The sequence below is a fragment of the Perognathus longimembris genome, chromosome 24 (genome assembly GCF_023159225.1).
Source record: "Perognathus longimembris pacificus isolate PPM17 chromosome 24, ASM2315922v1, whole genome shotgun sequence".
In the NCBI taxonomy this organism is placed as follows: domain Eukaryota; kingdom Metazoa; phylum Chordata; class Mammalia; order Rodentia; family Heteromyidae; genus Perognathus; species Perognathus longimembris.
The window spans coordinates 18,824,194-18,850,163 of record NC_063184.1 but is presented as its reverse complement, the minus strand read 5'-3'; the positions used below and the strand labels follow the sequence as shown (position 1 = coordinate 18,850,163).

General features: G+C 39.1%; 1 protein-coding gene across 1 annotated transcript in view; it reads left to right on the top strand.

The window, feature by feature from the left end:
- LOC125341557 (microsomal triglyceride transfer protein) overlaps positions 1-25,970 on the top strand; it is a 46,589-nt gene that overhangs the window by 4,400 nt on the left and 16,219 nt on the right. Inside the window, exons 2-11 of the mRNA XM_048333606.1 lie at positions 3,046-3,233; positions 4,985-5,128; positions 13,450-13,557; positions 15,750-15,866; positions 16,186-16,325; positions 18,649-18,799; positions 20,596-20,753; positions 21,750-21,918; positions 22,542-22,649; positions 24,925-25,137. Of these exons, the coding sequence (XP_048189563.1) occupies positions 3,046-3,233; positions 4,985-5,128; positions 13,450-13,557; positions 15,750-15,866; positions 16,186-16,325; positions 18,649-18,799; positions 20,596-20,753; positions 21,750-21,918; positions 22,542-22,649; positions 24,925-25,137 (1,496 nt within the window). The remainder of the gene's footprint in view (positions 1-3,045; positions 3,234-4,984; positions 5,129-13,449; positions 13,558-15,749; positions 15,867-16,185; positions 16,326-18,648; positions 18,800-20,595; positions 20,754-21,749; positions 21,919-22,541; positions 22,650-24,924; positions 25,138-25,970) is intronic.

Sequence of the window (25,970 nt, the reverse complement as noted above, 5' to 3'; positions counted from 1 at the left end):
ACTCTACCACTTGAGCCACAGCTCCATTTCTATTTTTTTTTTTTTGGCGGTTAATTGGAGATAGGAATCTCATGGACTTTCCTGTCTGGGTTGGCTACACTGTGAACCTCAGATCTCAGCCTCCTGAGTAGCTAGGATTACAGGCGTGAGCCACCAGCGCCCAGCCTTGTTTCGTTTTTCTTCATTAGCAGTTCTAACATGCTTCACAATTTGCTTGTGTGCTTTCATTCCCATTACTCATCTCCACTCAGTTAAATGTCAACTCCATTTGGACAGAGCATCAGTGTCTGAAGAGCACCAACCACCCAACAGGTGCATCTTTGTCCAACCAATAAATGAATTTCCAGCCCACTCCCTGGGAATGTTAAAGAATATAATATAAAAATTTAAGCTATATAGCATACGGAAGTATATGATATCTAGGGTGACAGGATCAAGGTTCAAATTATGGCTCCACCACTAACTACTTGGGTGGCCTTGGATAAACTGTACATTCTATGCCTCTCCATTTCTGTATCAAATTTAAATAGTGTTTCTTCTTCGGGGCTGAGTGTGGTGGTGAATGCTTGTAATCTCAGCACTTAGGAAGCTGAGGCAAGGAGGATCCTTATTTCAAGCCCAGCTCAAGTCACGTTGTTTTAGGCTGGCCTTAGCTACATAGCAAGACCATGTCGCACAGACAGGGAAACCAAATAACGCAGTCATAATAGATGTGTGTGTGCGTGTGTGTGTGTGTGTGTGTGTGTGTGACTAACAGCACACCTGAACTAATATGATATATTTTGACCCTGTTTCTTTTGGAAAGCAGATGTTGTTAGAGTTGATACAGTCAGTGGAACAGTGTGTTATTCTGGAGATGTTAGCAACTTTTCAAAGGTTTACTAAGGTATTTGTGGGGGGAGTGTCAGTCTTGGGGCTTGAACTCAGGGCCTGGGCACTGTCCCTAAGCTCTTTTACTCAAGGTTAGCACTCTACTACTCTGAGCCACAGCGCCACTTCTGGTTTTCTGGTGGATTGGAGATAAGAGTCTCACTGACTTTCCTGCCTGGGATGACTTGAACCATGATCCTTAGATCTCAGACTCCTGAGTAATTAGGATTATAAGCATGAGCCACCGGCACTAGAAGGAGGTTGTTTTTAAAGGCAGTTTTACTTCCTTTTTCAGTTGCTTGACTTTTGGCACAGTCTCTCCATTTCCTATGTCTACATACAAACTTCTTTTTTTTCAGATTTTACTTTTTTTCTTTATTGTCGAAGTGAAGTACAGAGGGGTTACATACAGTTTCATATGTAAGGTAGTGAGTACATTTCTTTTTTTTTCTTATTTATTGTCAAAGTGATGTACAGAGAGGTTACAGTTTCATACATTAGGCCTTGGGTACATTTCTTGTACTGTTTGTTACCTCCTCCCTCGTTCCCCCTCCTCCCCTCCCCTTTGCCCTTTCCCACCATGAGTTGTTCAGTTGGTTTACACCAAATGGTGTTGCAAGTATTGCTTTTGGAGTCATTTGTCTTTTTATCCTTTGTCTCTCGATTTTGATATTCCCTTTCACTTCCCTAGTTCTAATACCAGTATGTACAGTATCCAATGTCCTCAAATAAGATACAGTGATAGTGCAGGTACAACCACAGGAAGAGGATACAAGAGGATCATCAACAATAGAAGCTACGGTTTCACATGGCATGTTGAAAGTAATTCCAACAGTGATATAACAGTCGTTTCCATAACATGAAGTTCATTTCACTTAGCATCATCTTATGCATTCATAAGGGCATAGCTTTTAGGCTCTTGTGATCCTCTGCTGTGACTAGCCTAAACCTGTGCTAATTATTCCCTATGAGGGAGACCATAGAGTCCATATTTCTTTGGGTCTGGCTCACTTTACTTAGTATAATTTTTTCCAAGTCCTTCCATTTCCTTACGAATAGGGCAATGCCATTCTTATATACAAACTTCTTGACAGGAAAATTTTATGGTTGCTTATTGCAGTGAACTAGGCAATTAGTGCATTATATCCAAGGAAAAATACACACAATGAACCTTTCTTGATAGCCACTCATAGAACATATCTAAAAAGACTTTATGCAATTAAAAATGCCAAAGTTCTCACTATGAAACACTTGACCCTACTTCTTTATGTGTAGAGAAAAATATGCTTAGTTGGATTGGAATTGTGTGAATTTTTCCACAGAGAATTTTCTTCGCTCACAATATTGAGGTGTATAATATTTACTGTTAAACTGACCCTGGACAAATGTAAACCTATGTTAACATTTTATGTATTTAACATACTGGAACTCTACCACTTGAGCCATAGCTCCACTTCTGGTTTTCTTGTGGTTATTTGGACATAAGCATTTCACAGAATTTCCTACCTGAGCTGGCTTTGAACCATGATCCTCAGATCTCAGCCTCCTGAGTAGCTAAGATTACAGGTTTAAGCCACCAATGTCTGACTGAACTGTCCTTTTGTATTAAACATTTATTGATTAAATTAATATAATACTGGAGGGATGTTTCTTAAATATAAAAAAATCAAATTAAGGAACTGCTCTTCTAACTAGTTTGGCATTCAACTGCTGCAATTAAAATATGTTCATTATAAATGACTTTTGTCAATTATATAAGTCATTTCTTGTTAGTTATAAGGCTGTTTATAAGGCAATTCCTACCAAGACCTGTGCTTTACTCATATTCACATAATTAAAAGCAATACCATCGAATTGCTTTAAAAAATATCCTATGGCTCAATAAAGGGTAAAATTTTGATAATGTGATGATTAATTAGAGAGTAATTAGAAAGTAAAGTTTTTTTGAAATGGGATCTTATTTCTTTGATGGTTACCTGCTTAGTGTATTTACATTTTCCAGCCACAGATGTCAGAGAGGGGGGGGGTGCAGAGCCCCTCTTGTTTCAGGGAACACTTCCTAAGTCCCCGGTAGGCACCAGTGAGCTAGGGCTGGCTTGGTGGGAAGGTAGCACAATTTTTGGCCTGGCAAGTGCCTCATGATTAAAACTGAATGTGTGTCACCCTTCCTTACAGGTCACACAACAGGCCTCTCATTAAATAATGACCGGCTTTACAAGCTGACATACTCCACCGACGTGTTGGTTGATGGGGGCAAAGGAAAACTTCAAGACAGCGTGGGCTATCGGATTTCATCCAATGTGGATGTCGTCCTGCTGTGGAGAAGTCCCGATGGTGATGATGATCAACTGATCCAAATCACGGTGGGCATTTTCTACTAGTCACAGCCCAAGCCTCTCCCTGCACTCCCCCCACCTCCCACGTGGAGATTAGATGTCACCAAAGTCTTTGAGAAATACAATGTTTGACAACACTTGTTCTGTGCTCATGGTTACATAAGTTGTTGGTTATCTTTCACTAAAATAAGTACTCAGTTCACAGTTTTTCATTGGCCAAAACTGATCTAGTTTTTCCAAATTGCTGAAGCAGGCAATTAGAAGACATATGCTGATGAGTTAAGTAACTGGAGCCTGATGCCCCTATTAATGTCTCTATTAATATGATAATTCTCTCTCTATGCATATCATATCAATGAATATGGCAATTCTATCTACCATATTAATGGGAACTTTAAGCTGAAATCCACTCAAAATGTCCCAAGAATAAAGAATCTGCAGTCCATGTCATGTGAAAAGTAACTGAGAATAATTGAAAAGAGAGATAAATTAGGGGCTGGGAATGTGGCTTAACCGTAGAGTGCTTGCCTAGCATGCATGAAGCCCTGGGTTTGATTCCTCAGCACCACATAAACAGAAAAAGCCAGAAGTGGTGCTGTGGCTCAAGTGGTAGAGTGCTAGCCTTGAGCAAAAGAACCCAGGGACATTCCAATGCCTAATGTATAAAACTGTAACCTCTCTGTACATCAGTTTGATAATAAAAATTTGAAGAAAAAAAAAGACTAAAAAAAAAAGAACCCAGGGACAGTGTTTAGTTCCTGAGTTCAAGCCCCTGGACAGAGAGAGAGACAGAGAGAGAGAGAGAGAGAGAGAGAGAGAGAGAGAGAGAGAGAGAGAGAGAGAGAGAGAGAGAGAGAGAGAGGAGAGAGAGAGAGAGATTACAAGGTACCTGAATGCCTTAATTTAACAGGTATACTACCAAGGAGAGGGTAAGCACAACAACTTTGAATAAATCAAGTATTTCCACAAATGGCAGTGTTTGGACAGTTATAATGCTTTAGATCCATGAAATAACACAGAGGCCAAATAGATGGCCTGTATGTCTGTTTCCAGTTTTAACATGTGATGATTCTGCATTAGTTTCTCAAGACCTTAGAGGCAATACATTCTATTTACAGTGAGTTATTCTCCTCCATGTTAGAGTGAAATAGGTACACAGAATCAAATACTGGTACTTTATGGTGACTTTTTTTCCGAGTTGGATTAAAGTATCATAATCCACCTCTTTGAGTTATTTATCAGTAGAATGGCACACCATTCTACATAAAACATTAGATAGATCTGTGTTTGGTACTTAAGCTGTTCATCTTTAATTTTATCTATATTCAGAGTCCTGTCAGGCAAATACTACAAAAAGTGAAGTGATGAGGAAGACAACAGGAAAAGTGATTGCCTATGACTGGAAGAACCAAATGAATGTCACTTTTTGTATATATTTGTTTTGTTGTTATGAAGGTGATGTACAGAGGGATTGCCATTTCATATGTCAGCTAATGACATATGAAGCAGTGTCACCCCTTCCTTTGCTTTCTCCTCAGTTTTTCCTTCCCATCCCAATCCATAAGTTGCTAGTCACTTATTATAACGCAAAAACATGGTATTCTTAAAGCATTGATATTTCTGTCAAATTCAAAAAAAATCTAATATTCAATACTTTCTCTACTCACTTAAAACAAGTGGCATACACGCATACACATTCCTTTACTATATTACTTTCTAAGAAACTGATGAAGACAGACATGGAAGGTTGCAGTAAATGTGTCTTTATACAACTCTAGATAACGGATGTAAACGTGCAGAATGTGAATCCACAGAGAGGAGAGAAGAGCATCTTTAAAGGAAAAAGCTCACCCAAAGTCTTGGGAAAGGAAAACTTGGAAGCTCTGAAAAGACCTATGCTCCTTCATCTAGTCCATGGAAAGGTAAAGAGGCTGGGGGAGTCCATGTCTTTGTTCCCCCAAACTTCCTATTTTTTAAGGTAATCATGTTGTCACTATTTTTATGGTAACGGCAATTGTTTCAAGAATTAAAGAACAAAACAGAAGTTGCAAATTAAATGTTGTCAGAGTAAGTCAATAGCTTGTATTCTCGTATTTTCTGATCAATTTATTTTGTTACTGTGGAAATCTTTATAGTAGAATCAAGTATTTATTTTTTGATGACAGGCATACACTTTCAAAGTGCATTCCTGGGCTGGGAATGTGACTTAGCAGTAGAGTGCTTGCCTAGCATGCATGAAGCCCTGGGTTCGATTCCTCAGCACCACATAAACAGGAAAAGCTGGAAGTGATGCTGTGGCTCAAGAGGTAGAGTGCTAGCCTTGAGCAAAAGAAGCCAGGGACAGTGCTCAGGCCCTGAGTTTCAAGCTCTCAGGACTGGCAAAAAAAAAAAAAGTGCATTCCTTATTACTCTATTAAGACTGCATGTCATCAGAGCATGCTTGTATAAAATTCAGAAAAGTAGACAAATTAGAATGAAAAGATAAATCTTAGATAAGTAAAATTAAGTTGTTACAAAGGTATCAATATCTGGCCAAAATCATGATGTTTAAGCATTGAAAGGACATGGCATGTCCAAGGTACAGCTTATTTAAGGAAAGTATTCAGAGAACATTGAAAAACTGTGACTTGGAAAAGCATTAAATATATTACAATGATAAGGAAGTGGTACTGTGGCTCAAGTGGTAGAGCACTATCTTTGAGCTGAAGAACTCTCAGGGACAGTCCCAGGCCCAGAGTTCAAGCCCCACTACCAACAAAAAAATAAGACTAAATATATTGCAATGATAAATACTAAGTATTTAGAAACATGCTCAGGAAATTCCATAAATGTGGATTCTTTATGGTTTGAATCTAACCCATTTAAACTGGTCTTCATATATTTGGAATTGAAAGTAATTGTGATCAATGCATTGCCTGTGGGAATTTATGAAAATTACAGATATATTGATATACATAAAAAATACATCAATGAAGATGAGAGATTTATCTCACTTGTCCAAGTAAAGAAAAACCTTACGAAAACACTATAGTTTTAACTTTACACAATTTTAACGTTAAGAAGTTAAAAAAGAAGCTTAGATTCAAAATAAAGATGAAAATAAATGCTTTACATAGAAATTTCACACATCTATATTTTTATCAAGATGTGCATTTTTATTCATATAAAGTATTAAAAGGGAGTCATGAGAAGGATTCTTTTTTTTTTTTTTTTTTTGTCAGTCATGGAGCTTGAACTCACGACCCGTGCATTGTCCCTGAGCGTCAATTTACCCAAGGCTAGCTGGCACTCTACCACTTGACCCACAGCTCTACTTCCAGTTTTTTGGTGTTTGACTGGAGATAAGAGCCTTATGGACTTTCCTACTCAGGCTGGCTTTGAACCGTGATCTTCAGATTTCAGCCTCCTGAGTAGCTAGGATGTGGGTGGGAGCCATCAGCACCTGGTAGAGAAGGAAATTTTTTTTGTCTCCTCTCCTGCAACCAAACATAAATCATTGTCTTTTCCTTCTTCACTTGTCCAAATACTTTCAGTATTTTAGGTTTGCCTTCAGATCCTCTTAAGTTCATACCCTTCTAGAGATAGCCATCCCATTTAGAATGCTCTTGGCACTTTGGACCCTATTTATGGCCCTTATCATTTTTCTTTTGGCTTTGTGTATTCATCACTAGATTGTGGCTTCCAGTCTCCACTCCATACCCTTCTCCTCCCTCCCTCCTCCAAGTACACATAAACTTGTCTTGTACTCATTGACTTTGTACTCCATGAAGCTTCTCTCAATATCCTCCCAAAATGCATGGCCCCTTGAAAAGATTTCTGTCCAATCACTTGGCACAGTGCATTGCAATCCTTTCTTCTTCTTTTTTTTTTTTTTTTTTTTTTTTGGCCAGTCCTGGGCCTTGGACTCAGGGCCTGAGCACTGTCCCTGGCTTCTTCCTGCTCAAGGCTAGCACTCTGCCACTTGAGCCACAGCGCCGCTTCTGGCCATTTTCTGTATATGTGGTGCTGGGGAATCGAACCTAGGGCCTCGTGTATCCGAGGCAGGCACTCTTGCCACTAGGCTATATCCCCAGCCCTGCAATCCTTTCTTCTTATGCACATTCTGAGAAGTTTCTTGTGGGTACTCTATTTCTGTTATTCAGCATCTTATTTAAAGTAGGTACTTATAAAATACAGGAATGATCTGTATGTAGAGCAAAAGTCATATTTTGAGAAATGTTTTAGCTAGGGGCTGATGGCTCACACCTGTAATCCTAACTACTTATGAGACTGAGATCCGAGGATCACAGTTTGAAGCCAACCCAGGCAGGAAAGTCCATGAGACTCTTATCTTCAATTAACCACCCAAAAGCTAGGAGTGGAGCTGTGGCTCAAGTGGTTGAGAAAAAGCTAAGTGATAGCACCAAGCCCCAGTACTGGCATGAAAGAAAGAAAGAAAGAAAGGAAGGAAGGAAGGAAGAAAGAAAGAAAGAAAGAAAGAGAGAGAGAGAGAGGGAGGGAGGGAGGGAGGGAGGAAGGAAGGAAGGAAGGAAGGAAAGAAGGAAGGAAGGAAGGAAGGAAGGAAGGAAGGAAGGAAGGAAGGAAGGAAGGAAGGAAGGAAGGAAGGAAGGAAGGAAGGAAGGAAGGAAAAAAGAAAGAAGGAAAGAAAGAGAGAGAGAGGGAGGGAGGGAAGGAGGGAAGGAGGGAGGGGGGAGGGAGGGAGGAAGGAAGGCAGGCAGGAAGGAAGGAAGGAAGGAAGGAAAGAAAGAAGGGAGGGAGAGAGAAAGACAGGGAGAGAGGGAGGGGAAGCAGAAAATGTCTTGCAAATTGTTTACTTAATAGATGAAAGGTACTGTACACTTATTGTGCCAGGCTATGCTTGAAGACATCACATTTATTGTCTCTTAGCCCAGTGGCAGCTCAGAAAGCAGGTGCTGACTTATCATCCTTTTATGGTGCACAAGTCCAAGTTAAGAGGAGTTAAAGGAGACTTGCCCTGAGATTGTACAACTGGCAAGTAATGGAGTTGGAACGTTCTCATACTCTATGCCTTGTCACTGGAAAGTGCTTGGGGGAGATGGCCACCTCTTTGGCTGGTGTGTAGTATTCTACAGTCCATTTTTCACCCCATGTGTAAGGAATAATTTGCACCTGGCTCGATTTTGTTATAGGTATGAAATACTGGTCTTTTCTTCCCCAAACCTTCAATGCAGCAAGACACTCAAGTACATAAACTATTAATTGGTCTTATAATCTTAATGTCAACCAATCATTTTATGACTCCTTCAGTAGTAACCAAGTACAAAGTCTTTCATTACACACAGTAGTGAACCCAGTGCTCTCACTGTTCAAAGGCTGGATTGGAGCTGCCACATCATAATTTTGATGACACTCACGGGCCTGTTCTACAAGAGCTATGATTTGTGCAGCTACAGGTTAAAGTACATTATTATATCTCTCAGCTATATGATAAAGTATTCATGGAGGGGGGAAGAGTAACTTGTTCCTAGAGACTAAGATGCCAAGTAGAAGATTTGGTCACATCATGGTCAGATCTTTAACTGTCATTTCAGCTTATTATGAAAGAAATTATGTAAAGACAGGGTAAACTGCTGAGGAGACATTTTCTTGGGAGTGTGTTTTTTTCTACCCCAGTTTGAAATTCAGTTTTAGTAGACATTTACTAGACATTCAGTTTTACTACACACAGTTTTACTACATCACATTTCTGTGATTTCAAGGATGCTCATATGCATGCATTTTTGTCTTTGTAGGGAACCCCTTTTCTCCTCTCCCCTATCTGAAACTTCCATGTTTACATTATGAAGGAGAACCAATACTTAAATACATATTCTTTTTCCTGTGACCATCGTTTCCCTATGTAAATGTTTGAGCATGACTTGTTTTGTTTACACATCATACACTAGCTTGGGAATGGGACAGTTATCTGGCTAAGGTTAATTAATGCCGACAATCAAAAGGTGTCTCTGGTTAAAGTATAAATTCTTTCTTGGCCTGATATGTTAACTTAATTAGGTAGATTATTTCTAGATTTCTGTTTCTGGTTTTGACCATCCGTATTGATTAAATCAACCACGGGGCTGCTGAGTTGGCCTATTCTTTGGTGTTGTTTCTAGGCATGGATCTTCTTTCTGAATCTGGCAGCACGACCTCCCCAAAGAGCTGTGATTCCTCTCAAACTCACCTTGAAAACCCTGCAAATCCACCATGCATTTCTTCACTTATTTGTTTCCTAGTTAACCATTTCCCAGCTATGCTCTGTCATAGACATCTAGGATAATAGGACACAACCTTGTGTGCTAGGATCATTCTGTTTATTCTGACTTTTTTACCTTCTCTTATTCTTGAAGAATACATAAACGACTACATTCAAAAAGATATCTCCTTCCTAAGGAAAAAATATGACTGATGCCTACTGATTCCAAAGGAATCCTTTCTTCCCTGATCGCTCCATCCTGCCCAGAAATTTTTAAATTATTTTTTAATTGGGTTTAAGTTACTGCATGTTTCCCAGTACACATTTTAACTTTCACAATGATGAAAATTATCATTCTACTCTACATAGCTTATGAAGTCTAGACACTTTAACAATAAAATCATTTCCTCCATTTTGGACGATATATACATTACTTCCTTTTTGTTTAGTAATATCTGTTTCCTCTTTCACTCATTCCTTCCTTCCCATTCCCACCCATGAGTTGCTTAGCTCACTCTCATCAGTGTCCAATGTAGCTGATAGTCCCTCTGCTATATCATTATTATTGTTGTTATTATTATTTTCACACACTTCCCACTCATTCTGTGTCCTTTTTTCTTTTTACTGTATTTTTGGATCTTGAGACCTATTTACTTTGTTCTATCGCTTTGCATTTTAATTGTAACACCCGCCTATCAGGGAGATCGTATGCCATTTGTCTCTCTCTTCTTGGCTTGTCTCACTCAACATGATTTGTTCTAGTTCCATCTATTTTCCAGTGAATGCCATTATTTTATCCTTTCTAATGGCAGTGTAAAATTCCATTGTATATAGGTACCACATTTTTTTAACCCATTCATCTGTAGTGGGACATCTGGGTTGTTTCCATATCTTGGCTATTGTGAATAGTGCAGCAATAAACATGGAAGTGCATGTGTCCTTGTCATATCCTGGTTCCTGTTGTTCAAGATAGATGACTAGGAGTGTTATGGCCAGGTCGTAAGATATGTCTATGTTTTGGGTTTTGTTTTTTTAGGAATCTTCAGATTGCTTTCCAGAGTGGTTGTACTAGTTTGCATTCCCACTAGCAGTGTAGTAGGGTTCCTCTTTCTCGGTATCCTCACCAGCATTTGTTGTCTGAATTCAGAATACAGGCCATTCTTGCTGGGGTAAGGTGGTATCTCAGGGTTGTTTTTATTTGCATTTTCTTTACGGCTAGGGATGGTGAGCATTTCCTCATGTGTCTCTTTGCCATTTTTATTTCTTCTTCTGAGAAGTGTCTATTTAATTCCTTTGCCCATCTAGTGATTGGTTTATTAGGTTTGGAAGGTGTTAGTTTCTTGAGCTCTTCTTGAGGCCTTTGCCTGTTGCTTTCCTGCTCAGAATTTAAGCAGTAGAGCTTCTGCCTTTCCTGGCTAACAACCTGTTCAGTCTCACTCTAGTTTTGGTTTTCTTGAGTTAAAGATTAGTTTGTACTCACTGGAGGCTCTGGCGCCTATGAATTTAGATAAGAGCCTGTATTCTTGCATGTTCAGAATTTGTTTCAGTACTGAATCAGTTTTATGGCTTGGCTACAATAAAACTTATTCAGTTCCTGTTGTGAAACAGTGAATTTAACATTATTGCTGTGGCAGCACATAGATTGACCTGTTAGAATCTGAGTTATTATGATGATTTGTAAATAATTTTGACATTTGTCTAATACAGATAACTATGTTCCCTTTGGATCTCACCGGTTTTCTCTAAAGGAATAGGATTTTGGCTTCAGAGATAATATTCAAACAGAAGAAAAAAAAATAACATCCTCTACTTTTTCTATAGTTCTATGGAAACAATCAAAACTAATTGACAGAATTTCCATTTTTTTCTTCATGTTTCCTAGTTTATGTTCTTTAGCCTGAGAGGAAAAAAAGAATTGTATCAACTCATTTTCTTAAGGGATCTAGATATCAAAACCAAAACTTGATCTATAGAAGTATATCAGTAATTGAGGAGCACTTGACCTTATGCATAGGCCAATGATTAAGTCCTGAATTGGTAGATAAAACTTTCTAAATAATTCTTTAAATAGGCACAGTTCATATCCTGGAAGGATATTGAAAATGATGATAGTATAGAATCCCCTACCCCACCCCCCTTAGTGGAACGCTTTGCTTTCCAAAGTATTTGAGTTACCAGCCACAGTCTCATGTACTTGGCCACTAGATGAACACTTCTCACTTTGCTGGGGCCAAGTTATCCAGTTATAAGCCTCTAATAAGATGCTGTCTGAAAGTACCACACCCCAAAGTATTTGCAAAGCCAAGAACACTATCACTGTGAAAGGAAACAAGACCCAGTGTATCCTACAGAATGTCAGAAACTCAGCTTGGGGCTGAGAAATTGCCAGTGATTTGTTTGAGAATATTACAGCATGGATTTTCAGACACTGAGGTCATTACTCCAGTTCCTTTTTAACTGGGACAAACAACTCTATTCTGACCTTCATGGGGCAAACTCTGTTCCAACATTTATAGGGCTGTCCAGTGTAACGACTATAATTGATTTTCAGATAAAGTGTCTAGTAAATCCGTCTCTAGGCCCAGTACATGTAAGAAGTAAAAATAGAAATTTGAGACACTTGTGTGGATAATTCAAGTAAAATATTCCTTGCTTAGCATAAGAATTTTGGATGTAGGCTAAATTATTCAGGTGGACACAAGCTGAATTCATTATATCACTATTTAATTTTTTATTTTATTTGAAAAGTCATGTTTGATTCTAAAGAGAAGTAGGAAGACAGCATATTTTTAATATAAATACTTAGCTATAATTATCATAAACCTTGGGAAATTTTATAGGGAAGACATATCTATCTTCTATTTCCAAACTGTGTGAGGCTTTTGGAGTAAATACAGAATGAAAACAACACAGGTTTCTCTCCAGAAAATTCTCTTTGTATTTTTATCCTGTTTCTTTTCTTTTCATTTTTTCAGTCGTGGGGCTTGAACTCTGGGCTTGGGCACTGTCCCTGAGCTCTTTCGCTCAAGGCCTGTGCTCTACCATTTTGAGCCACAGCGCCACTTCCAGTTTTCTGGTGGTTAATTGGAGATAAGAGTCTCATGGGAACTTTCCTGCCCAGGCTGGCTTTGAACCCTGATCCTTAGATCTCAGAATCCTGAGTAGCTAGGATTATAGGCATGAGCCACCGGCTCCCTGCTAATCCTATTTCTTTTGTTTGAGCCAATTTACCAAAATGATGAAAGACATTGTGCCTATAAATGTAAAGGATAAAACGTAAGTAGTAAAAAAAAAAAAATCACTTACTACTACTGCCAGCCACAGGGACCTTCCTCATTTCAACCCCTTCCATATCTTCTAAAGGGAACCCAAAAGCAGAATACAGGCTATACAAATGTACAGTTTTAACTTCAAATCTTTCAACTTTCTACATCGCCTTTTACCACGATCAACACAAATGTCCTGGAAAACCATTGCTGTGGGTTTTGTCTGTGAGCATTATGGGCACATCTGAATCCTTGTCATTCTTGTCATCCTTGTCCTGGGCTCCCAAGGTTATGCCAGCTCAGGGGTATTGGATATAATGATCATCCTTGTCAACAACTTTGTCATTGCCTGACTTTGGGGGGGGGGGGTGAGTGTGTGTGGGTGTGCTTAAGCCTTGGTTAGTTTTTGTTTCAGTTAGCATTATAGGTTAAGGACACAGTGCCATGTTCAGGGAGAATGCTCCTAATTTTGTCTTCCTTGGGTAAAGTTCTGTCATAGAAATTTTAGTCTTCATCAATGTTATTTCCTTCTCTATATAATGCTCACCAGGTGCAGAACCTTCATTATCAGCCATTCTAAATTCTGGGTCTAAATGATCTGGCTTCAGAGAAATGTAAATAACTTCTTTAGGAAAGAAAGAAGTCCCTGCTTTATAACAGATAGATTTCTGGTAATGTGAGTGATAATTAGTATGGATGAGAATCATTGGCCATTTATTTAACCAAACCTGATAAATGGTGTATCTTTGCTTCATTTGTATTTCTCTTGTTTCCTCCTCAGGTCAAAGAGTTCTACTCATATCCAAATGAGCCAGTGGCCATTGTGAATCTCAAGAGAGGCTTGGCCAGTTTGTTTCAGATGCAGCTAAGCTCTGGAACCGTCAATGAGGTACTTACTAACAGTACTAAGGATTCAGCATCTTACTTGACAGTCAGGGTCCCCAAATTGTTGATAAGAACTTCCACTTGTAGAAGAAGAGCGAGTTACTACTATGATAGTGCTCAGAAAAGGTGAATTGGTCACAGTTTATTTATATATGACACAAATGCCATTACTCCAGCAGTTATTACTTAAATACAGGATAAAGGGAATTAGAATCCATTATACTAAGGAGAGTTAGGGTGATGGTTAGATATGGAGAAAGTATTGGGGATTAACCTCCTAGATGCCTCTGTGATCCACTATCCTATGAGGAGTTCATTAAAAATATAGACTATCTGCATTTACCCCCCAAAATTCTGATTTAGTAGATAAAGGAGGATGTGAAGATTTTAGCAACCTTGATAGTCAGAATGCGTTGTAGGTATTGGAAGCACTGCTCCAACTCCTTACAAATGAAGAAAGCAAGGTTAACTAGAAAAATGAAGTGGATTTCCCAGTATCACACCCAGAGTGAGGGCTGAAGTCCAACTTTCCTAATCTGAACTCAGCCAGACTGTGAATGAATAAATGAGTATATAATGTCATGTTGTGACCGGTTTTAAGGAAAAGTAGAATAGAGGCAAGTACATAGTGCTGAAAGAGGCCATGGAAGAGCTCAGAGAAGCCAAATTAAGTCTACAGGGATACAGTTTTTGAAAACTAAAATCATTAATGAGACTAATACTTAGAGTTAATCCCATATTTCTCTCTCTCTCACACACACAAACACACACATACACACACACACACAGAGTCAAGACACAGCTTTAGAGTTCACTTCTGTTCACTTAGTCACTTAGCAAAGGCTTTGGCTATGGTCAGTTATTTTGTCCAAAAAAACACTTATTAGCATATATGTGATATATAAGGTAGTTTCACTGTGACATTTCTATACATACATACAATAAACCCTCATCAATTTCGCTCCTTCTAGCTCTTTTCCTCATCCACTCTCCCTATTTCTTAAAACAGTTTCAACAGGCTTCATTGTTCTGTTTTAATACATGCATAAGAAGAACTTTGATCATATTCACCTTTTCTACCTTCTTTGGTGGTGGTGGTTGTTGTTATTGTTCCAGACCAGGGGCTTGAACTCAGGGCCCATGTGCTATACCTTGAGCTTCTTTTGCTCAAGGCTAGCACTCAACAATAGCTCTACTTCCAGCTTTTGGGGGGTAGTTTATTGGAAATAAGAGTCTCACAGACTTTTCTGCCTGGTCCAGCTTTAAACCGTGACCCTCAGCTCTCAGCCCACTGATTAGTTAGGATTGAAGGCATGTGACACCAGTGCTCAGCTTCAGTTACCTCTTCATTAGCCCCTCCCACCTCTCGATAGTACCTGTCAACCATCATAGACTGCCATTTACTATTTTTTCACTTTTTAAGCATGTATTTATTGCACAAAGGGTTTTCACCAGGGTGACTCACATGTGAGTATGCTACAGCTCTCAGAAGAAATTCAAATGGCTAATAGACACATGAAGGAATAATATTCAGTGTCCTTAGCCATAAGCAAAATGCAAATCAAAACTACAGAAATTCTGTCCTACTCCAAGAAAACAAACAAGAAATTCTGATGAGGAAAAAGGAACCTTTATACTATTGGTGGAAATGTAAACTAATGAAACCACTATGAAAATAAGTAGGGAGGTCCCTCAGACTAAAAACAGAGTTACCTTAGGACCCCATTATACCACTCCTGGACATATACCCAAAGGAATCCAAATTGATATACAAGAGATACACCTGCATAGCCATTTTTGTCTGCAGTTTTGTTAACAATACCCAAACTGTGCTATCAGCCCAAGTACCAAACAACCAGTGGATGGACAGAGAAAATTTGGTACATAGGTCCTAGTTTTTCCAATGCTTATTGAGAAGTAAAGAAGTAGAAAATCTTATCTTGTGTCATTGCTAAGCAATTGAGAAGCTGCTGCAAGACCAAACCAAGGAAAGAGGGAAAGCTTTAATATGCTATTGGAGACTCAGAGTTCTTTCAGTCTTTTTCTCTTGTAATTCTTGTGGGCAGGTGGTGGGAGTTGACAGGGAGCAATTCCTAATGGCATAATTACAGACTTCAATTTTCACGTCACTTTCCATTAAAATTCAATTGGTCCACAGCAGGTTAAAAGCAGTTGTGTTCTTGCTTTTCTATTCAGGAAGATATCTCTGGAAGTTGTCAAGTGACCTACCAGACTCAGCAAGACAAAGTGGTCAAAATTAAAGCCCTGGATTCATGCAAAATAGAGAGGTCTGGGTTTACAACTGCAAATCAGGTATAATCAGTGTTATTATTTTTCTTTGAGACATTCAAATAATTACATTTTGGAGAGATATGTCAAAATAGAAAACAATGTAGCAATATAATTTGGAAACATTTATAATTAAGTAATAGTTTTATAAATAGTTCTATGAATTAGGTAAAAGTTAAAATAATAGGCTTCTTTTTACATGTGTTGTCATTGTAGGTGTAGTACGTAAAGGGGGGAGCTCTTTTGAAAGTTGAAAGAGAATTTGATATTTGATTCAATTCAAACACTGATTTTTGTTATTTAATAGATATTGATGGACTGATTGATTTACTTACTTATTTAGGTCTTGGGTGTCAGTGTGAAAGCTACATCTGTCACAACCTATAAGATAGAAGACAGTTTTGTCACAGCGGTGCAAGCAGAAGAGATTCGTGCTTTTAGGCTGAATTTTTTGCAAACAATTACGGGGAAAATAACCTCAAAGTAAGATAATACTGAAACTTTTACATTCACTGTGTTTCCCTAGTTTATTATGGTAATTGATCTGTGAATAGAGGCATGTTGTGTGTATGTATGTACGTGTAATGTATGTGAATAGTATGTATACATATTCATATGTATGCATGTACATATTGTGTAATGTATGTGCATAGAGTTATGTGTTTTATCTGTGTAGTAATGTTTAAAGGTGGTGGCATGTGTATTTTCTCTCCTAGAGAGTTTTTTTTAATTATTGTTGTTTAAACACCAAGTTCCATAGTAAAGAGATGTGACAGGATTTGTCATGAGACTTACATTTTAGCATTTAGCCTGTTGCATAAACTGAGAACCTTTTTTTTTTTTTTTTTTTTGGCCAGTCCTGGGCCTTGGACTCAGGGCCTGAGCACTGTCCCTGGCTTCTTCCCGCTCAAGGCTAGCACTCTGCCACTTGAGCCACAGCGCCGCTTCTGGCCGTTTTCTGTATATGTGGTGCTGGGGAATCAAACCTAGGGCCTCGTGTATCCGAGGCAGGCACTCTTGCCACTAGGCTATATCCCCAGCCCCACTGAGAACCTTCTATCTGGTTAGACTAGCTCTATCACGATGAAGAACTGCATTTCAAATCTAAAAGTTTGTTTTATTATCACCTCTTAATTCAAAATGAACATATTTCCAGCACTAAATCTATTGTACCTTATGCCAGTGCTTCTCAAAAAATTCCCTCTGAAGTTGCCCTGGTGTTAGAACCAGCAGAAGAAATTATTGGAGAATCATAAAATGTTGAAGGTCTATTGAAGTCTCATGTGAAGTAGAATATTGCATTTGTCTTCTTACAATAGATTATTTTCATATATTCTCATAGAAAACAGATACGTAAATTACTGAACAAGTCTGAAGTTTCCATTTCTGAGTCTTCAACTACCCTAAAACCAGCGATATAAAAGACAGCCATCACTGTGCTATCTCCTCTTATGATTTGGTGTGGCTGACAGGAGCTGGCTGGCATCTGCTGAGAGGTTACACACAGTCACTGACTAGAGCTAGGACTTTCCAAAGCTTGTTTCCTCTGTGTCTGGTCCTTGGGCAAAGAAGACTCCAAGGGCTGTGGCTTTCTGCTGCATCCCTGTTATCTCCATTGTGGCCACTCAGCTGGAAGCTTCATGAAGCCAGACTCGGCAGATGGCAACTTAAGACCCCAAGGCTCCTATATGGATAGTGCGCTGGGGGAAAACAGAGTTCCCTTTTACGAGTCTGACAATGTCACGTCTCCTGTCCTCGATTAGTTGGGGTGATCACAAAGTTCAATCCAAGGACAGAGATTTGAAACCTTACCTTTTGATGGTCCACAGACTTTGTAGAAGAGCATGACAAATGAAGATACTGTCTCTTTTTTTTTTTTTTAAGTCTAAGACTGGGATTCAAACTCAATTCTTGACACTTTCAACTCATTGACTAGCGCTCTACCAACCCAGCCATGCCTCCAACCTGAAAGAGTTGGTTATTTCTTTTCCTTTTTCTTTTTTGTTTCAAATATATTGTTGAGACCATTTCTGGAAGACAAGCTTTCCTAACTGTTTAGGTTAATAAATGGCATGTGATTGTACTGAAATGTCATTTTCAGAAACTAGAGTTGAAAACACTATCTAGGAAATTTTCATTCTTATATTTTCTTCCTTCCTTCCTTCCTTCCTTCCTTCCTTCCTTCCTTCCTTCCTTCCTTCCTTCCTTCCTTCCTTCCTCCCTCCCTCCCTCCCTCTCCCCCTCTTCCCTCCCTTTCTCTCTCTCTTTCTTTCTTTCTCTCTTTCTTTCTTTCTTTCTTTCTCTCTTTCTGTCTGTCTGTCTGTCTGTCTGTCTGTCTCTTGTGAGGCTTGAACTCAGTTCCTGAGTGCTATCCCTGAGGCTCTTTGTGTTTAAGGCTAGCACTCTACCACTTGAGCCACAGTGCTACTTCCCATTTTTGAGTGGTTAATTGGAGATAAGACTTTCACAGGGACTTTTCTGTCCAGGCTGATTTCAAACTACAATCCTCAGATCTCACCCTACTGAGTAGCTAGGGCTACATACATGAGCCACTGGTGCCTAGCTCTTATACTTTCTTATCATCCTACTTAAAAGACTTCAAATTTCAAATCTTGGAATAAAATTGTCCCTCCAGAATGACTTTATACCTAACCATCTCGAGGTTTCAATTGCTCTGGAGATAGTAAAGTATGAACTTCAACAACTTGAACACATTGATGTGTGTCTTTGCCAAAGAATAGCTATCAATATGTTGTTCACTCAGAACACTGCTTAGAATGTGATGTTCCTCTGTGGTGTTGTGCAGGCAGAAATTGGAGCTGAAGACGACGGAAGCTGGCCCAAGACTGATACCTGGAAAGCAGCTTGCCTCCGTAATTAAAGCAGTTGACTCAAAATACACAGCCCTTCCCATTGTGGGGCAGGTCTTCCACAGCTCATGTAAAGGATGCCTCTCTGTAAGTGTGAGCAAAAGGGGACCCCACGGTGGCTTACATGCTGTTTTGTCTGTCTTCAGTAAAAGCATCAACTACAGGAAGTTACTAAAGGATTACCAGCCACCATACAGTTAGGGCGACTAAGCCTAGCAACTCACACTCAAGATGGAGCATAAAACAAAAGTAACAAAGAAAACATATCACCTTTATCTCTTATAAAGAAAAAACAAAACACTAGCCAGGCGACAGTGGCTCATACCTATAGTCGCAGCTACTCAGGCTATGATCTGAGGATTGTGCTTCAAAGACAGACTGTGTGATCCCCAATTAACCACCAAAAACCTGGACCTACAACTATGGCTCAAATGAAATGGTAGAGTGCTAGCCTTGAGCACAAAAGTTCAGGGACAGCATTCAGGCCCTGAGTTCACACCCCAGGACCAGCATACACACACACACACACACACACACACACACACACGCACGCACGCACGCACGCACGCGCACACACATGCACACAAATAAATAAGTAAATAAATGACACTGTGATTTAAGGGAAGCCTTTTATAACTCACTCCATGCTTGACCCCTGTGATTTTTTAAAATAATTATTCCTTAATTATTGAATGCAAGATTTATGTCACTGAGGAACATGCTTTCCTAGTGTCACTATATTGTCTAGGTCAGAAATGACCCAGAAAATACTAAGCTAAATACATATGAGATGTGACATTCTTTTTTTTGTTTGTTTTTTGTTTTTTGGGTTTTTTTTTTGCCAGTCCTGGGCCTTGGACTCAGGGCCTGAGCACTGTCCCTGACTTCTTTTTGCTCAAGGCTAGTACTGTACCACTTGAGCCACAGCGCCACTTCTGGCCGTTTTCTATATATGTGGTGCTGGGGAATCGAACCCAGGGCTTAATGAATACGAGGCAAGTACTCTTGCCACTAGGTCATATTCCCAGCCCAAGATTTGACATTCTTAAGATTAGGTAGGTAAAAATATCTTTTTTTTTCAGGAGAGAAAAATAAGTGTCTATTGCTTAGTTGAAGAAGTCAATAATTTAAAAGTGGACGGCCTGTTGCCACCACCTAGTATGAGAAAATTGGAGACCACCACAAGATTTTAACATAGTCTGTATAACTAGGGGAAAAGTACTAAAGTATAAAAATAAATCATTTTGATTGTTTCTAGGCCAAGTGATATCATCAATTCAATTTGCTACTTTTAAAACCATAGTACAATAACCATGGTATATGTCACACTTATGTTTATATAACTACTGCTCTATTTGACATATATAGAAGCAATGAACAATTCCGACCTCAATAACAGTAAAACATTGAATTTCACACAAAATAGCAAAGCTAAGGAACTTAAACTATCACAAAAATTTACTTTCAGTACATTATAGGTAATTTGTAAGTTGATGCAATTCTCTCGCAGCTCTGATCTTTATTCCTCCCAAATTCCCTGCTGTTGATTGAAATTCTGCACAATTTCTCTAGGATAGTTCAACATGGCCTCAGATAGGATTTCCTTGGGGGTAGCCATGCAATGACCTGTGTACCTAGTCATCAGTTAATTGTTGCCTAAGGGCCTTCAAATTCCATGGTCATAGACAAAAATGGACCTTCCACAGAGGATTGACAGGGTCATTAGGCCTCTGTTTGCTTCTGGACTTCCGGTGGGTTATGCTAGAAGCAGGGAGACATGAGGTATTGAAGCAAGTGATAAAAAGGCTTGTAATGGTCGGTACACCAGCAGCTTTGAGCTGTGGTCAGTGGAATGCACGTGAGCCTGTGGCCTTGTCTTGCAGCTCTCAGAGCACTGGCAGTCCATCAGAAAGCAGTTGGAGCCCGACAACCTCTCCAAGGCTGATTCCGTCAGGAGCTTCCTGGCCTTCATCCAGCACCTCAGGACCGCTAAGAGAGAGGAGATCCTCCAGATCCTGAAGACGGAGAAGAAGGAAGTCCTGTATGTTCCCTAGATTCCTTCTGTGTGTTATATGTCCCCTAAACATCCCCGGGTTATTTCTTATTAAACCAACTGCCCCACTTTCATGTCAATTGTTCTGCTTTTCCATATTTACGTCTAACTATTATGCTATAGTGTAGTAACTCAAAGGTCACTTGACCAGAAATACAATGGTAAGTTTTCATCATTGGCTCATGATGAGGATATTTCGCTTTACTACTAGATGTTAGTATGGTTCACTATTTATAAGCATATGTTAGTATTGTACAGTTAGTTGGTATATTCTGAATAAACTTTTTTTTGTCAGTCATGGGGTCTGGGCACTGTCTCTGAGTTCTTCAGCTCAAGGCTAGTGCTCTACCACTTGAGCCACAGTGCCACTTCTGGTTTTCTGGTGGTTTATTGGAGATAAGAGTCTCATGGATTTTCCTCCCCTGACTGGCTTTGAACCATGATCCTCAGATCTCAGCGTCCTGAGTAGCTAGGATTACAGGTGTGAGCCACCAGTGCCAGGCACTGAATAAACATTTCTTAAGCAAGAACGAGAAAAGTGGGGCTGAGAATGTGACTTAGTGGTAGAGTGCTTGCCTAGCATGCCTGAAGCCCTGAGTTTGATTCCTCAGCACCACATAAGCAGAAAAAGCCAGAAGTGGTGCTGTGGCTCAAGTGGTAGAGTGCTAACCTTGAGCAAAAGGAAGCCAGAGACAGTACTCAGGCCCTGAGTTCAAGACCTATGACTGGGGGAGAGAGAGAAAGAGAGAGAGAGAGACAGACAGAGACAGAGACAGAGACAGACAGAGAGACAGAGACAGACAGAGACAGAGAGAGGTGGGAGGTTTAGATAAAATGGAGAAAGGATCTTTTTTTAGAAAGTTATATTTTTGTTGCCTTTGCTTTAAAAAGATCACTTCTAAAGGAAACTGAACCTGATTAAGAGTCTGGGAGTGACAGAGATGTTCAATAACGGCTTACTCACACCAACGTCTTTTTTCACAGACCACAGTTGGTCGATGCTGTCACCTCTGCTCAGACCTCAGACTCACTGGAAGCCATCCTGGACTTTCTGGATTTCAAAAGTGACAGTAGCATTGTCCTTCAGGAGAGGTTCCTCTATGCCTGTGGATTTGCCTCCCACCCGGATGAAGAGCTCCTAAGAACCCTTGTGGTAAGTCAGAAGGACACTGGGAAAATAACTCACAGCTGCTAAGCAACCAAACCAAACCAAACCAAAATCCTCTTAAGAATATAAGCAGTAATTTAAAAAAAATGTATAGAACATCTTTATGCAGAATGAAAGCTGAAAAAAAGAGCTTCTGAATGTTCACATTCAAATTCTACTGGATTATGTTTTATGTCCATGAATCATTAACCCTATAGTAAAACTTGCATTTAGAAACATATATCTAGACTATCCTTGACTCCAGGATTTTTTCCAAGTATGCATACCTACTTATCTGGTTGAATAGCTTATCATTTTTCTTTGGAAAAGAAGCATATTTGGGAGTCTAATCAAAGCAAAAACTTACAAACATTTTCTTTTGTGGCTTTCTGAAAACCCAAAGAATCCAATCCCTTAAACCTTTAAAAAAGTTCATAAATCATGATTAAGGAGATATTCTGTTATCCCTTCATTCAAAACCAGAGTCTCTCAAAGCAAAATACTGAGTTTGTATTCTAGGACCATAAAAACCATTTCATCAGATATTGATTATTTTTTCCCCTAACTAAAAATGTCCCTCTGGCATGTTTAAGTCTTGGTAACTTGTTTTATCTCTGTTTGGCTGATAGAGTAAGTTCAAAGGTTCCTTTGGAAGCAACGACATCAGAGAGACTGTTATGATCATCATTGGAGCTCTTGTCAGGAAGCTGTGTCAGAACGAAGGCTGCAAACTCAAAGTAAGTGCCTGTCAAACCTCAGGCTAGCTGCAGTTCCAGCCCGACTCGTTAAACTTCCACACACTGCCCTCTGCTGGCTCTCCTAGCCCCCGACCTACTAGTTGTTTATTATAGTTCCTTCTTCCTTGCCTTCCCAAGGCCTGTGCCATAAAAAGGATGCTGAGTGATGATCAAATTAAAGTCCTTCTGATGAGAGGACAGCTGAGTTCTTAACACATCTTTAAAACTGTCTTGTAAGTAATGAAAAGCATCCACTAGCATCGTCATGCTTATTCAGTTTTGTTAATGTTTTGGGGCTATCTTTTCATTTTTAAGAATCTTTAGTTTTTTCTTTTTAAATAATGTGCTTTGGCTACCAGATGGACTGTAGTAACTGTTCAAATTTTCTTTCTTCTGTGAAGCATTCATTTATCTCTTGTCAAATTAAAAATATACCAAAGAAAGAAAATGAAGTCTTCAAAGTACAAATTGAAATTATTTGCTGGGCTTTTGTTCAGCCCAGCATTGGACAGTGATTTTCCTACCTGAGTACTGAGATTACAGATGTGTGCCACTATGCCCATCTTATTTTTGAGAAAGGAACTCATAAACTGTCACTTGAGCTGGCTTTAAACCTGATCCTCCTATTTTCACCTCTCATCTTCTATATAAATGTGTGTATGTGTGTGTGTCTGTATATATATATTTATATGTATATATATTTAACATTAATCAAATATCCACACATGTGTATATATTTTATTGTATTGTATATAGCCTCTTACATGTAAACTCTTTCATATGTTACTTTTTTCTGTTTAACATTATTAGAAATCATTTTATTACTAGAGATATTCCTCATTCTTTTGTACCTAGTACTCTACTGAGTCAACAGACTATAGTTTATTCAATATCTCCTAAATATCATCATGCCAATGGTTCCATTATTTAATAATCGTAGATGCATGTTTTTCTTCTTGGGTACATAACTTCAGGACTAGGATTACTGGGTCAAAATGGAGTTTTGTTAGCTTTGGTCAGCATATCTTCCACAAAAAAATGTATTATTTTGTAATTCTGTTAGCAAAATGTAAGTATACTTATTTCTCTATAGCCTGGCCAACAGAATATTGTATCAGGCTAAAATTTTTTACAAATCCAGTTGACAAGTGGGACTTCTTGGAGTGTGGGTGAAATTCAGTCGCATTCCTTTTATTTGGGCTTTTCCTGTTTTCTCCCCTACTCTTACTCTTCCCCTTCAAGGGAATGTGTGTGTGTGTGTGTGTGTATGTGTGTGTGTGTGTGTGTGTGTGTGAGAGAGAGAGAGAGAGAGAGAGAGAGTCTGTGCACACAAGTTAAGCTCAGAGTTCACAAATCCTGTAGTTAGACCACGAATTATTTTAAAGATAAAATTTCTCACTTGACTTTTCATAAACCTAGTTGGTTTTTTTCCTTTTCTTTTCTTTTTTTTTTTTTGTCAGGCCAGGGACAAAAAGCCTATGTGAATTGTAGAACATATTTGAAAGGTACTTGTGATGTAGAAAGAACTTAAGAAATACTTTTTGTTGTTGTTGGTGGTGGTGGTCCTGGAGCTTGAACTCAAGGACTGGGCACTGTTCCCAAGCTGCTTTTGTTCAAGGCTAGCACTCTACCACTTGAGCCACAGTGCCACTTCCAGCTTTTTGAAGCAGTTTATTGGAGATATGAGTCTCACAGACTTTCCTTCTCAGGCCGGCTTCGATCCATGATTTTCAGATCTCAGACTCCTAAGTAGCTAGGATTACAGGTGTGAGCCACTGGCACCTGGCTAAGAAATGCTTTTGAACTATGGCAGCACTCACTGAACTCAGGGCCAAGTAAAAGAAGACACTGCAAAGCAGGCTCCAGAGGTCAAGCTCTAAGCATTTCCATTCGAGTTAGTTCCCCAGAAAAGGGGTGTGATGTCATTAGGAGGATGGTGACACTTGGGTTCCATTCACTGTGAATTGTAAATTCAATAAATAGGTTTTTTAAAAGAATAATCACAAGGGAATTAAACATGGTTTTATACATTCGGAATGTGTCCAGAGTGAAACATACCCATATTTATCATACTCACTGCTTATTAACTGTCTCAATATAGATTCTTCTTTGAAAGGCACTTTTTATAAAGCTTTACTTGTTTGCTTTTGGTGAGTGTCTCCATTTGGACACCACTGTAAGTATTTCTCAAAGTTCAGCTTGTTTTCTTGGCCAAGTTTTGGGCACGTGTCTGAGCGTGTATTTTTGCTTTGGTTTTGGTTTTGGTTGTTTTTAGGCAGTAGTTGAAGCCAAGAAGTTAATCCTGGGAGGACTTGAGAAACCAGAGAAGAAAGAAGACACGATGATGTACCTGCTGGCTCTGAAGAATGCGTTGCTTCCAGAGGCCATTCCGCTGCTCCTGAAGTTCGCAGAGTCTGGGGAAGGACCCATCAGCCACCTCGCCATCACCACTCTGCAGAGATACGACGTCCCCCTCATCACTGAGGAGGTGAAAACCTTCAGAACATTCACACCGTTAGCAGAGGGAGAAAAACACATTCCACATCTCAACATAAAGTGAATGCAAACTCCTCTTCAAGCACGCTAGTTGTTTTTCCAAGTGGTCTCTTGCTTCTGCTTAGAAATAACTCTTAAATTCACTTAAGGGGGCACAGATTTTAAAATATGGTTTCTTATTTAAGAAAAATGTCTTCAGAAATATGTTTGCCCTTGCATGTTTTAAAATGCTTTAAAATTTTCCACCCTGAAATATCCTGGTATAAGTTACTATCTCATTACATGTAACTACATTTTCAAGAAGCTATCTAAATTAAAATTTTGTCAGGCAGCAAAGGTTTACAAGCCTCAATATAAACTTGCTGTGAGAGGTATTTAACACTGACAACAGTATTTCTAGGCTTCAGGCAAGCACATTCCAATCAGTTTTATATCAAAGGTGGTTAGCTAAGCATGATAGTGGTATGTGCTTTTGAAAAAGACAGATAGAGGTATAAACTCTGGCTTTGCCCTTTTAGATGTTTAGTTTGGGGGTGGGTTATTGAACTCCTCCATCTCTGAGAGCAAGGACAAAATCTGAAGGAAATAGAAAAGGGTAGGGAAAAGTAGAGCTGAAAGAAAAAAAGGCCTTGCATAGAACCCCACACTTTATACCTTGTCAAGCAACTTTAGTTACCAGTAAAATTAGTTACTGACACAGAGTGCCATTATGATGGCAAAATGTCTTTGATTTTAATGTTATATTTAGAAAAAAAATCACAGTGTACCCTAGGATCATCAAATGTACCAGTTTTATGTGTCAGCTTGCTGTGGTTATAACAAAAT